The sequence below is a fragment of the Pelophylax lessonae genome (genome assembly GCF_965119305.1).
Source record: "Pelophylax lessonae genome assembly, chromosome: 11".
NCBI lineage: Eukaryota > Metazoa > Chordata > Amphibia > Anura > Ranidae > Pelophylax > Pelophylax lessonae.
This window is the reverse complement of record NC_138778.1, coordinates 55,666,048-55,680,438: the sequence shown is the minus strand read 5'-3', so window position 1 is coordinate 55,680,438 and position 14,391 is coordinate 55,666,048. Positions and strand designations below refer to the sequence as shown.

The 14,391-nt window shown below is 41.3% G+C and overlaps 1 protein-coding gene across 2 annotated transcripts in view; it reads left to right on the top strand.

The window, feature by feature from the left end:
- The window catches only part of ELMO2 (engulfment and cell motility 2), a 186,090-nt gene extending 173,055 nt beyond the window's left edge, over positions 1–13,035 (top strand). For both annotated transcript variants that reach the window (XM_082271363.1, XM_082271364.1), the window contains 6 exons: positions 1,094–1,257; positions 4,305–4,417; positions 4,524–4,631; positions 8,225–8,307; positions 11,490–11,567; positions 12,234–13,035. In XM_082271363.1, coding sequence (XP_082127489.1) covers positions 1,094–1,257; positions 4,305–4,417; positions 4,524–4,631; positions 8,225–8,307; positions 11,490–11,567; positions 12,234–12,434 — 747 coding nt within the window. In that variant the 3' untranslated portion in view covers positions 12,435–13,035. The remainder of the gene's footprint in view (positions 1–1,093; positions 1,258–4,304; positions 4,418–4,523; positions 4,632–8,224; positions 8,308–11,489; positions 11,568–12,233) is intronic.
- Positions 13,036–14,391: the final 1,356 nt, after the last annotated feature.

The following is a 14,391-nucleotide window of genomic DNA, read 5'->3' as shown; positions in this document are numbered from 1 at the left end:
AGAACAAGCTTGGTGCCATACAAGCAAAGACACAGAGGAGCATTTGTGGTCACCTCTATAGGTAAAAAAGCTTTGTGAATATGGAAGACCTATTACAAATTGATATGGAGTTTCAAGTTCAGTGTCAGTGTACACTGTGTTGCCATGAATCTAATCCCCTATATGTGGTTCGAGAGGCCAGGTTATACAGTTCAGTGTCTGGAAAGTAGAAACGAGCGCAGGTTCATAGTCCTCCTACGGCCCCAGATGTACACCCAAAACATCCTATAAATGTAATACACATGTGAGTGTTTGAGATAAATGGGAAGAACCTTTTTGGTGAAAAAAAAAAAAAAGTTGGGGAAAGGCTACTATTTTTAAGAGGCTGATCTTGCCCATACATTGAATACTAAAATGTGCCAAGAGTACTTTTAAATGAGTGCAAAAGGATAGTCCTTGTTGAATTTTCAATGTACATTGTGGAGGATACAACAGGAGGAACGCACAGGAACATGCAAAAATCCTTGGTGGACATGAACAGAATTAGGATCAATAACTGGAAGATCTTTCTGGCTTACTCTTGTTGAGTGTTCAAGACATCTAAAAAGCCCAAGGCTGACTCAGATTGCCAGGCTTCATTTTTGAATGGGTTGACGCTTTAGCCCAGGGGTCTTCAAACTATGGCCCTCCAGAGTTTTACAATGCCTCTTGGGATGTGTAGTTCCACAACAGCTGGAGGGCCGTAGTTTGAGGATCCCTGGTTTAGCCCATTCGCTGCCACCAATGTAAGGCTTGCGTCGGTAGCACCAGAGGGTTTTACATACACCCCCATCTGCTACAACATGAAAAATATGAAAAGGGATGGTAGCTGTTTGAGTGCTTTAGCATATTTAGGCTTTATATCTACTTTAACTCAGTGGCAGGTCCAATTCTTTCTTCTTTTTTTCCAAGATCCTCTAGCCATGTTGTACAAAGTAGTATGTTTGGCTTTGTGGACTCGTAACCCGTTCTTCTTGCCTTTTTAATTCTGTTACGACATGACGTTGCTTGTACCTTGCTCAATTCAACTTAGTTGCCTTTTAATTCAGACGCTACCTTTTGCCCTTTATTTCAGGTGATGCAGGTGGTGAGGGAGCAGATTACCCGTGCGCTTCCCTCCAGACCAAACTCTCTGGAGCAGCTGAAGAACAAACTACGCAGTCTGAGCTACACGGAAATCTTGAGGCTTCGACAGTCTGAGAGGATGAGCCAGGATGACTTCCAGTCCCCACCTATTGTGTAAGTAGCTTGGAGGTATATTTATAAAGCAGTGACCAGGGGTGAGCTTAGAGGGGTTCGGACATGAGTCTAAACCTGCCTGAGCAATTCAGCCAGGATGCTATCGCTCTGGACGGCCAATCAGAAGCAGCGGAGGGCATGTATATGTGCTGCTGAATGATAGGGAATGCCTCCTAGTGGGGTAGTTCAGGTGGGTATGGACTTCTGTCTGAACATGGATTTGCTCATCTCTAGCAGTGAATCTGGCATTCACTAAACATCCACTGCAGGTGAATGTTCCTGGAGCATGTATTTTAAGTGACACTGATTCATTACGAGTAAATGTTTAGTGAAAGTCACATTCACTGTTTTATAAATATGCCCATTAAATGTTTCTTCCAGTTCATAAAACTGGGGGAAAACTAGAGTGATCAACTGAAGATAGAAGTTTGGGAGCTGTAACTGCTGAATTCGTTTAGGCTGGATTCACCCCTAATTCGTATGCGGCTCGCAGCAGGGGTCCAGGGCATCCCTGTTTTAATTTACTTCTGTTGAAGGAACGTGTTGGAAAATTATCCATGGATTAGCAGCTGAAGCCAACCAGCTGCAGCCACTAGTCAATGTATTCTGACAGAGGCAACAGGTGCCTCTGTCAGAATGCAATATCCCTGTGGGGGTAATCCTCCATCCACCTCGTTTGTGTGGATGAAGGTATCTCTCTTTTTTATTTTTTTTTGCAGGCCGAACAAGTATGAAAATAAATGGCCAGCTTTAATGTTTGAACTGGAGCCTCCTGCACTTCAAAAAAAACAACAAACAAGAAAAACTGAAGAGCGCCTCTAAGTGTAATAAATATATATATATATATATATATATATATATATAATATATATATATTTTTTTTTTTTTTTTGCTGATCTAAGCGCACCACTGGAATATAACCAGTCACATCAGAATGGCATAGTGGCGGGTGGCTAGTAAGTGTAATATTTTAATGTATATAAATGAGACCATCACCCAAGTAAAAACTCACTTGGAGTACAAATGCAAAAAAACTCCTCTGTGGTTGACGATCCAGCAGCTGGGAGATCCGGGCATGCTATCCAGGTAGATGTGAGGCTGCGGTATAGCAGGGAACTCACTCGCAAAGGCTGAGTAATTCTGGGTAGGAGCTGGATGGATGGATGGCAGTGTGGAGCGCAGCGCCGACTGGCGTGTGACGTCACTAATGGGAAGGAGACACAACGCGTTTCAGAGCATGTGCCAAGGCCCATTCAGACAAGCAGGCAGCTCACACTGACAGGAAGAATCAGTGTGCTACCGGAGTGCTAAACAGCGCCATGGTAGTTCATTGAGAACTAAAGCCAACAGCCACAAAGGATTTCGGTACTTGTAGTTTATTTACTCACGAAACTCAGGCGCCCTTTTTTCAAAAAGTGACAGCTGGTACTTGGAACTTCTCCCCATACTGCTATCACACCAGTTGTTTAAATCCCCGAGCGTCTGCAGGTGAGGGAGCATGTTACATGTTTCACCCTAAAAACAGGTTCAACGTGTAACAATTTCCCGAAGGTGAACTTATCCTTTTAAGCGCTGTTTGCAACATAGATGGAGGATGGACAATGTATGATATACTTAGAGCACTTTTTTGATATAAGGAATGGACTTTTTTTTTAATCACTTTTTGATGGACAATTTGTATGAAAAATACATCTATTTGTGGTTATTATTGTACATTTATTGGCACTCTATTTATATATCAATTTTTTTTTTAATATATTTTATAGTGGTTAGTTTTTAGCACTCTGTTTACATGTATTAATATTTGCATTTTGTATGCCATTAAGGGGTGTTTATTCATCTGCTACAGATTAGTATTAGATAGCGTAGTAGCACAGAGTATGTATGTATATGTATATGTGTGTGTGTATATATATATATATGTATGTATGTATATGTGTGTGTGTATATATATATATATATATATATATATATATATATATGTATGTATGTATATGTGTGTGTGTGTATATATATATATATATATATATATATATATATATATATATATATATATATATATATATATATATATAATTTTTTTTTTTATTGTAAACACATAGGTAATAAATATTTTAAAAAAATATATATATTTTTATGTATGCTGTGTGAATGGGAACACATACCATACATTTTAGTTGGGTTATCTCAAGATTGACTGTAAATGTAGAAATACACCTTAAACTTGCCCTGTCACAGAGGTTGCCATTGCTTACCCCCTGTTTTTAAAAAAAACTGCTATTTTCCTAAACAGGAGAAGGATCTTGGTCTTTATCAGAAAACCAAAAAGAACAGAATTCTGTTCTTCACCCATAAAGCCTCCACCTCTCCCCAAAGTCTCAAAAGAGGTATAAGAAATTGCTAGTAATCCAAGTTCCTGGAAACATACTAACCCACCAACCTTATAACAATTATTTGCTAGAGGAAAGGACATTCAAGAGATGGAAGATCTTGTTGCAGCCTGTGAGTAACTGAATCAGAACATGTATGCTGGAAGGAGTTCTGATTTATATACTTGTTCGGCTCATCAATATGGACTCAGCAGGATTAGCATGCCAGGCAGGCACATGGCATTTTCTGTAGGTCCGCAATGGCAGCAACTTTATTTTTTTAAGTTTCTTTTAGTATAAAAAAAAAATTTAAGGAAGAAGGCGGTTGGAATCTGGTTGGTTCATGAAACACAGGCACTTCTTCCCTCTAGTTTTATACTTGAGCTCCAGTGTGTTTTAAGGCCCAATATTGCTCTTATGTGCTATAAGCTATTAAGATCTTATGTGAGTTTTTGGACCCCAGTGTTGCCTCTTCTAAATCCAAGGGTATGACTTCGTGTTTTTCAGAAAGGTTTTGGTTCTGCCGCCTGGCTCTTAATCACAAAGTTTTGCACTATGGAGACCTGGAGGCACTTCTTACCTCAAGTTTTATACTTGAGCTCCAGTGTGTTTTAAGGCCCAATATTGCTCTTTACTTTTGTTTGACACTTGTTTCATTTTATTTTTTTTTTTTTATAGTGAATTGCGTGAGAAAATTCAACCTGAGATATTGGAATTAATAAAACAACAGCGGCTGAACCGCCTGTGTGAAGGAAGCAGCTTCCGTAAAATTGGCAATCGTAGAAGACAAGGTAATCTCTTTGAACATAGTGTAACTATGACTTCAGATCTTATGTGAGTTTTTGGACCCCAGTGTTGCCTCTTCTGAATCCATGGGTATGACTTCATGTTTTTCAGAAAGGTTTTGGTTCTGCCGCCTGGCTCTTAACCACAAAGTTTTGCACTATGGAGACCTGGAGGAGAATGCACAAGGAGAAGTACCATACGAGTCCCTGCAAGAGAAGAGTAAGAATTTAAAACCTTATATACTCAACCTTATACTTTCTGGCCTTCTTTTTTTCCCTAGATGATACGCTTCTTTTAAAGAGAAAGTAAACTTCCATCTTAAGTTTTACCTTTTAGGTAAGCCTATATTAAGGTTTGTGGGTAGGTGTGTACCGCGCTCAGGAAAAATTTAAATAAATATTTATTAACTAAATTAGTGGTGAACTTAAATGCAGCTGTTCAAAATGGTAGTGACCAAATCTGTTAAAGTGCAGTGCAAATACAGCGCAAAGATAAGTGAAATAACTAATAACAATATTTTAAATTTTCTAGAATGCAGCTGTTCATAAATAGTGGTACCCAAAATTCATAAATATGAGAAAAATATATCACAGCGCAAACAATAATGTATGATAATAAAGTGATTACGTTCTACTTAAAAGACTCATAAAGTGCACCGTGCAATTGTGTGCAAAAATTAGGGTGTAGAAACCATATAGACATATACTATATAAATATAGTTAAAATATATAAATATAAAGTGCCAGTCCAGATGTAATAGTTGTTTAAGATCTCAGTAGATGATAAGATGTACACAGTCCCAAAAGATGTCTCACAAAGGTGCTGGAGTGCCAAGAAGAAAGTGCACAAAACATGCAATCTTTTGTGGTGCAGTGAGCCAGTGCCGGACCTCCCCCTTTGGGTGTTCACTTACCGGACAATGGTGACCCCTATGCTGTATAGCAATAGAGATCGACAAGGCTTATGTCCTAGTAAGGAACCGGTCATCAGCTGGCGCCGGTCGGAGTTCTTAACGCATGCGCGCGTGCTGTATGGAATGAATATTGTGGAAGAAGAGCCTGATTAGGAGACCTACAGTGGTTGTGTGGCTTCCAGCGGTCTGCCCTGCAAAGATCTCAGGGGATCCAGAACTGGACCTCTATCTATTTATAAGGACAGATGGCACATATTACTATCAACCAGTATTTACAGCAGGAGTTGTAATAGCCGGTTCCTTACTAGGACATAAGCCTTGTCGATCTCTATTGCTATACAGCATAGGGGTCACCATTGTCCGGTAAGTGAACACCCAAAGGGGGAGGTCCGGCACTGGCTCACTGCACCACAAAAGATTGCATGTTTTGTGCACTTTCTTCTTGGCACTCCAGCACCTTTGTGAGACATCTTTTGGGACTGTGTACATCTTATCATCTACTGAGATCTTAAACAACTATTACATCTGGACTGGCACTTTATATTTATATATTTTAACTATATTTATATAGTATATGTCTATATGGTTTCTACACCCTAATTTTTGCACACAATTGCACGGTGCACTTTATGAGTCTTTTAAGTAGAACGTAATCACTTTATTATCATACATTATTGTTTGCGCTGTGATATATTTTTCCCCTATATTAAGGTTTGCCTATGGATAGTGTAAATATCTCCTAAACTTGCACCGTTTAGGAGATTTACTGAGCTAGCAGCCAGTTACGTCAGTGGCGCATGCGCGCTGAAGGAACTGCCACCCGTGCCATTTCTTCAGAGCAGTGTGCTTTCTTTAAAGCGGTTGTAAACCCGAAAACAAAAAAAAACTGCAAGACAAAGGCATAATCAGCTAGTATGCATCGCATACTAGCTGATTATGTATTACTTACCTTAGAACGAAGCCCCGACACGGACCCCCGGACATCGCTGCGTGCGCTGCCATGATCCCTCGGCGTCTCTTCTGGGTTCGGCGGCTCCAGCGCTGTGATTGGCCGGAGCCGCGATTACGTCACTCCCGCGCATGCGCGCAGGAGTTATTCTCTGGCAAGCTCCCAGCAAGCAAAACTGAAGGTCCCCCCGGACCTTCAGAGCGCATGCGCCGCTCGCGTGAGCGGCTGCATGCACTGCAAATATCACCTAAACCGTGCCGGTTTAGGAGATATTAATTGTACCTACAGGTAAGCCTCATTATAGGCTCACCTGTAGGTAAAAGTGTAAAAAAGCGGGATACTACCTCTTTAAATTGTGGTTCCCGCGTGCATGCGCAGGAGTGACGTCATCGCGGCTCCGGCCAGTCACAGAGCCACGAACCCGTAAGGGAGACCGGGTAGAGATATACGCTGCCTCCAGCGATGGCATCGCTGGAACGCTTCATTTTCAGGTAAGTTTAACACAATGTGCTAGTATGCGATGCATACTAGCACATTATGCCTTTTGCCTTGCAGGTAAGAAAAAAAAAAAAATACAGTAGTTTACAACCACTTTAACAATAGCGGGGTTAGTCAAAAGATATTTGCAGTAGCTGTTATCAACCATGCAGAATTAATTTTTATCAGGTTACTTTTGGTCTGTTGCACCTTGCACACAATCATTATTTGTTTCATAGCGGATTTCCAGCTATATATTCATAAAGTGGTGATAAAGAAAGTTTTTTTATTTTTTTTGTAATCATAATGCATTCTCGGCATTAAAGTGTTACTAAACCCACAAAAGTAAAATTTGTCTGTATATTCACGCAGTAAAGCATACTTGTAGTTCTCACTGTAGAACCTAAGTGATTAATTCTCCATATTGTGCAAAAAGGCTGTTTGGTTATGCCCTCTCTGATCCTCCCCTTCTTCCACAGTCCCCAATCCATCTGCTGATAGTACAGAACCTTGGGGGCACTCTGCACATGCTCAGTTTGGTGTTTATTGCTGAGGTTTTTTGTTTTGTTTTTAGGGGGAAGGAGGGGAGGGGGGCAGCATGTGCTTACCACAGGGCCAAAAAACACTGTCCCTACAGAGGATCAGAAGTCATGCAGCCTCACGGGACAGTCAGAGGAGATAAGAAAAGGTATTTAGTAGTTTATATTTACTAAAATAATTGCATATCCATGTTTTGTGTACTGTGGGAGTCCAGATATAGTAAATGTAGGGCCTGGGTTTAGTAACACTCTAAGGTTAAAAAAAAAAAAAAAAACTTTCAATAGCTGCTTCCCCTCTTTAACCACTTACCTGAGCTGGTCTCGATCCAGCGCTGTGCAATCTGCAGCAGCTTTTCTTACAGGAGCAGCAGGAGCTTTGGTAAAATCCTTTTAGGAGGGGGTGGGGGGATTGCGGGCCCGAGCTAGGCTGTGTGTGTGTATATATAGACGCACACAGCCTAGCTCCGGATCAAGCCAGCACGTCTGCCCTGATAGCAAGTGGTTTGCTATGGGGGGGCACACAGAGAAGAGAAGGAGCCAAAAGCACCAGTGGGGGACCTGAGAGGAGGGAGTTTAGTTGCTCTGTGCAAAGCCATTGCACAGAGCAGGTATGTATCATCACATGTTAATTTTTTTTTGTTTTCTTAAAAAAATAAAGCTTCACAACCCCTTTAAAAAAAAAAAAAAAAAAAAAAATTTTAAGTTGTCCTTTTAAATGTTTTACCCACGTGTCTTTGAATTCTCTCCTTGCCCCTTGAATGAGAGCATTTTCCAAAGTACTTACCTTCAGCCCCTCTCCCAAGACTGTAAAACCTATTTACATATACTGTATGTATTTCCGCTATATACTGTATTTAGTGATTTGTTTGAAGCTCAGATTTAAATAAACCCACATGTGCCCATGATGCAATCAGTTATTCTGTGTTTCTTTTAGTCCCTGTTGCTGATATCAAGGCCGTGCTTACTGGAAAAGACTGTCCCCATATGAAGGAGAAGAGTGCACTGAAGCAGAACAAGGTCACTGGAGACTCCTCAAACCCCCAATTCACCTTCTGTTTGCTCTCTGTCTGCAAAATATATGAAAATAGTTTTCATTGTCTTATTTGGAATTACTATTTATTCCACTTTTTCATAACTTTCCATCTTTGCTGTGTGCCTTCATTTCTGTCTGTCATTTTCATTTGTTGCTGTGGGTGATCTGTATAGAACAAAAGGATACAGACACACAAACTTGATTGTATCTTTCAGGCTTGGTTCACACTCCTGCAATGTGACTTTGATGCGATTTGCAGTGTGATTATATAGTGCGACTTGGGTTTGCGTTTTGAATGTGGTTTGCATATTCCGTGGGGCTAAATCGCACTGTACATTGAACCAAAGTACTACAGCACCCCTTCTCCAACCGCATCGCAGCTGCGCTGCATTGATCTGAACAGACACCATTGAAAGCAATGTTATTTCCATTGCCATGCGATTCAGTGCAACCTAAAGCCCCGTACATGCACCGATTGATGGCCCTAAATTTTCCGCCAACGTCCGATCGGCCGATTGTCGGCTTGTTAGTATGATGCTTCCGACAACCGACTGCGACTTTTCGGCTGAACAAAATCTGGTGTGCATGCTATAAAATTTTTGTTGGCCAACAACAGAATGGCCGATCGTTCGTCAGTCAGTACAGATTTCGGCCGACAAAAATGTGATGATCAAGACTGGGCATGCTCAGTGAAGAAAAAACACACGAAAAGTAGACCAGAACATGACATCACTTCTGCAGTTGGTTGTGTTTGGCTGACAAAATTCGTGTGCAGTCTAGAGCACATTTCAACCAACACAACAACACTGGACAAAAGACGGCCGATCGGTCAGCCAACAATCGATGCGTGTGTACGGGGCTTTAGTCCCATCTGAAAATGCATCAGTGTGAACCAGGTCCAAATGAGGGTAGTGCATGCAGGAAAGATTAAATATCGATTTTAGGTAAAGGCCTCATGCACCCTGGACGTTTTTACAACTGCTCTTAGAGGTGTCTGGTGTTTTTCTGCCTGTAAACGCCCCTCTATGTTAAAGATAAAAAGACAAGGCGCCTCTAAGTGCAGTAGGCTCTGAGTATTTATTAGGTTAAAAGTATAAAAGCACTCACATTTGGTAAATTTGACATGGGCGTAGCAAAGATCTGTCTAGAGTCTTGCTATCCGCTGTGCTAAGTGAGTGCCAAATGTGAGTGCTTTTATACTTTTTAACCTAAAAAATACTCAGAGCCTCCTGCACTTGGAGGCGCCTTGTCTTTTTATCTTTATCACTTTCAGAGCAGCTTCTCCTTTCCTGTGCTGCCGAAGTGCAGTGTCTCACCTAAAGCCTGCTGTATTCCACGGAAGCGCCCATACAACAAACCCTTGCCGCTCCATGTTAGCCTATGTGTCCATGCACACATAGGGATTTTAGCAGCATTTAGTGGCAGGAGAGTTTAGAGGCAGGAAAAAAACCCCACTGCCAGTGCGTCCAGGAGCAGCAGAGTTTGAGCAGAAAAAACGCTTGACGCTACTAAACGCTGCTAAATGCTAGGTGCGCTTAGCGCTTAAGCATATTTTCATTTAATGGCCAGAATAAAATAATAATGAATAATTATTTAAAAACTTTAAGGCTTTATGTACACTGGCAGCTCCTAAACTTGAGTTTAAGAGCTTTTGGCGTTTTTTTTTTTTGTGCCAAAGCGCCTAAGCTCAACTCCATAAAATAAATATAAAATCACCCGCACCAAACGTGATAAATATTTAAAAATGTGCCAATTTATAAGGTAATCGCAGCTGCTTCACATCCACCAAAGGAAAAAACTGTCCAACAATATCAAAAAATCAGCAGCGCAGTATTCCTAAATAGTACAAATATATACGTGCTCATCAATCCATATATGAAATAACACTCAATTAGAATGATAAATAGTAGTATCCAATATAAATGAATAAAGTGCATTCAAATATCTTTATATATGTAAACAAATTCAAATAATGAAGTTCATACAAATATCTATATACAGTATGTATATGTGTGTGTGTGTGTATATATATATATATATATATATATATATATATATATATATATATATATATATATATGTATATATATGTGTGTGTGTGTGTAAACAATAAGAAAAAAGTGCTCCAGTGCTCTGTGCAAATAAAAAAACTGTCCATTAATCCAGTGTTATGGATTACATGTCATCCATGTATATTTCCCAGGCATGCAGGAGAGTAATACCAGAATTAGTGGATCTCTTGTGCCTTATGGCAGCAAGGGATCAAACCGCATTTAAGGTATATCCAAGACTCAGGATCCGCTATGTCAGGTATCCTTCGCACCAAAGGTCTCCTATGAATCTCGAGGCAAAGACAAGGGACTCCTCATAGTGTAGTAATTCTTCCAATTTTATTAAATTTAATAAAATTATACCAGATTAAAATACGAAGCCCCTAGGGCATCATATACTGCTACATATACAATACGTAATCTGTCAGCCGTGAACACTATTACCGTATAGTGTATCTCGCTCACTCTCCTGTAAAGCAGTCTGATACCAGGAAGTGGGTTGAACCGGTGTGCGTGTCACAGCAAGGTAGAAAGTCCAGGCAGCGTGCGTATCAGCTTAACAAGTTTCGTCATTACGTTGACGTCTTCGGAAGCTCTGTACACATAGGCTTTTAGCAGATTTTAGGAGCTGCTGTGTTTAGATGAGGTTAAGCCTCTCTCTCCTGAACGCAGAAGAATTGTGTTCAGGAAAGGAACGTTTTGGCTGTGGGAAAATGCAAAAACGCTGGAAAATCACAGTTTGCATTTTACCCACATTTTGCATTTGGCCATGGTCAGGAGCTGCCAGTGTACATAATAAAGCTTTACAAGCGGCTGGCATTTTTTTTCTGCAATGACCCTGGTGGATTCTAGAGAGTTAAATAAATGTCTTTGTGACCTTAAGGGTTACATCACCTTTACCAAAAACTGCCTATGCAGGTAAGCTATGTCGGTAGATATAAAAAAACTGCAATTTTTTTTTACTAAAGTGGGAGATTGCCCTTGTTATAGATGTAGGCCATTTAAGTACCTCCCAAAGCCTGGCCAAAAAACCCCATAAGTAGCATCCTATCTTGCCTTGTTGCTAAGACTGCTTACTCTCCTTTTCACAAACTTCATTCTCTTTTCTGTTTTAGGAGGTTTTGGAATTGGCCTTTTCCATACTGTACGACCCAGATGAGACTCTAAACTTTATTGCACCAAATAAATATGAGGTAACCATATAATTCTGCTGCATTTAATTAAATATGATGTCAAATTTATTTTTTCTTTCCTGGAAAAAAATGGTGCTCCTTTCCCAGTGCTTATCACGTAACTAAAAGCCTAGGCTCATCGCAAGATGGATAAGCAAAACTGTTTGTTTGCATACAGTGCATTCAGTGTCTTTTATGTGACCTACTATACAGGAGATTTTGTGCAACTATAAGGCTTCTTTCACACGGGCGATCCGATCCGCCTATCAGTTTTTCAGGCGGACCTGATCGGATGCTCCATGCATCCCTATGGGGCAGCGGGTGTCAGCGGAGATATCTCCGCTGACACCCACTGCTATCCGATCCGACCCTGTCCCTGAAATCAGGACGCATGGAAACCCTATTTTTCATCTGTCTGGAGGATCGGATCGGATAAGAACGGACAGGCGATCCGTTCTCATCCGATCTCCCCATAGAGGACAGCGGGGATCTGACAGCTCCGTCACTGCACACAGAGCGGGACGGACCTGTCATCTGCCTGCTCAGCGGGGATCGTCGGATCGATCCCCCGCTGAGCAGAACAGACTCCGCCGGGCGGTGCGCCCGTGTGAAAGGAACCTAAGAATGTGAACAGTACGTTTCCCAGAGTCACAATAACTGAATATTTCTGTCTTTTCTTTGCTGTAGTACTGCATCTGGATTGATGGTGTGAATGCTTTGTTGGGGAGGGAAATGAGCAGCGAGCTAACCCGCAGTGACATGGACACTCTGCTCAGCATGGAGATGAAGCTGCGTCTGCTGGACCTGGAAAACATTCCAATCCCTGAGGTGGCTCCTCCCATCCCCAAAGAACCCAGCAGTTATGATTTTGTCTACCACTATGGCTGATCTGGAGATCTACATGGAGGACATGCACACCCACTAACCTGGGGAAAGACCTCTCATTAATCAGCTGTGTAATGGACCAAGGTCTGCCCTGAAATGGGGAGGGGCTTGTGTAACCCAGATGAGCGCCCCCACACATCCATTCGCTGTCTTCAGCAGAGCTGCTGTGGATGACCCCTGCAGTAACTCTTTAGTACAAGAGCAGCAAGGGCTTCTGGGTTTCAGTTCTTGCCTGCTAGGCACCCTCCTCCTCCCGGTTCATTTTAAAGGTTTACCTTTTCAATAGGTACTGCATAGGTACAGAGGGAGGCTGCATATACTTGTCGATGGCCCTGTAGGGTTTAAATCAGTAAATCTATTTTTGCCTTAATGTTTAGAATGCTTTTCCTATCAGAGTGCTGCACGCCACCATCCACTCAAAACATGGAGTGCAGTTCTTCATTCCAACAGTGTGTACGGTGCTCTGCTCAAAAGCACAATGAATTTTCTTGTTTCTTGTTACCAGAGAGGTATTTTTGTCTAGGTACAAAAAAAATATGTAATGTCTCACTATTGTATCTAAAAACAGTTTACAGTATAGGGATCGGTGGAGACAAGAAGAATATATATATATATATATATATATATATATACACAGCAATCTCTGTGATACGGTACAACTCTTGCCCCTTGTAAATGATGTAAGGGGCATATGAATGTAAAAGAGATGAGGTACATGAGGCTGACATCCAAAATAATATGTAATATTACTAATAAATAACAAGCTGCTGGTGTATTTCTGTGTGTTTTTGTATTTTGTAACTTCAAAACTCTTTTAAAGTGTTACTAAACCCGGGACCATGCATTCATCATATCTGTCTCCCACAGTAAACAGAACATGGAAATGCAATTATTTTAGTAAATATAAACTGCTAAATACCTTTTCCCATCAGCACTATATAGCAGTCCTGTTACTTCCATCAGTATCGGATTAAAGCTTTTAGGGGAGTTTTCATTCTATGACTGCCCTACGTGGACCCCTGACCCCCTGTTTGGACAGTGCTGATTGGCCTTGAGCTTATCACATGCCCCCTCCCAAGAAAAAAAAAAAACAAACAGCAATTCACACCAAACTGAGCATGTGCAGAGTGAGTCCAAAGGCTCTGTGCTATCAGGAGATGGACTGGGGACTGAGAGAGGAGGAGAATCAGAGAAGACAGGATCAAACAGCCTTTTTACACAATGTGGAGGATTAACCCCTTAGGTTCCACAGTGAGTATACTTTATGCTTTACTGCATATACAGACTGATTTTTACTGTTGTGGGTTTAGTAACACTTTAAAGTAGTTTATCCATTGAGGGACACAGGAAGTCTTTAAACTTTGGGTTATGCTGCTGCAACAGGAGGTTTGGACACTGGCAAACAAAAAAACTAGTCCCCAGAAAGGCCCTTCCACTACCAGCATGCCTCAGTTTTTTCCTAGAAGGTTTGACTCCTTTTCCTCAGCCATGCAGTTGTAAAGACTAACCTGTCTTTTTGTGTGGAGGAGAAGCCATATCCCTTCTTAACAAGGTCAGCACTATTCTGGTGCAGTGTGCATGTTAAGGGCCCTATTGATAAATGAGTGGTTGGAGGTCCTTTCCTGTTCTTGCTGGTGGGTTACGAATTGCACCTGATTCTAGCTGTGATTTTGCTTTGTCGGACAATGTCTGACTATAGGTGAAAATCATTTAAAAGGGATCTACCCACCACTGCCATTAACCCTCTAATTATGAAATGTGTGGAGTAGATTGCTTTGGCTTTGAATTTCAGCTGTGATCACTTACTGTAAGCCTTAAGGCCCGTACACACGTGCAGATTGTCGGCCGAAAAGATTCGGCCGCTGAACGATCAGCCGATTTTCGGCTTGTTAGTATGATGCTTCCGACAGCCGACAGCGCACTTTCGGCCGAACAGAATCTGTCGGGCAAGCATTAAAAT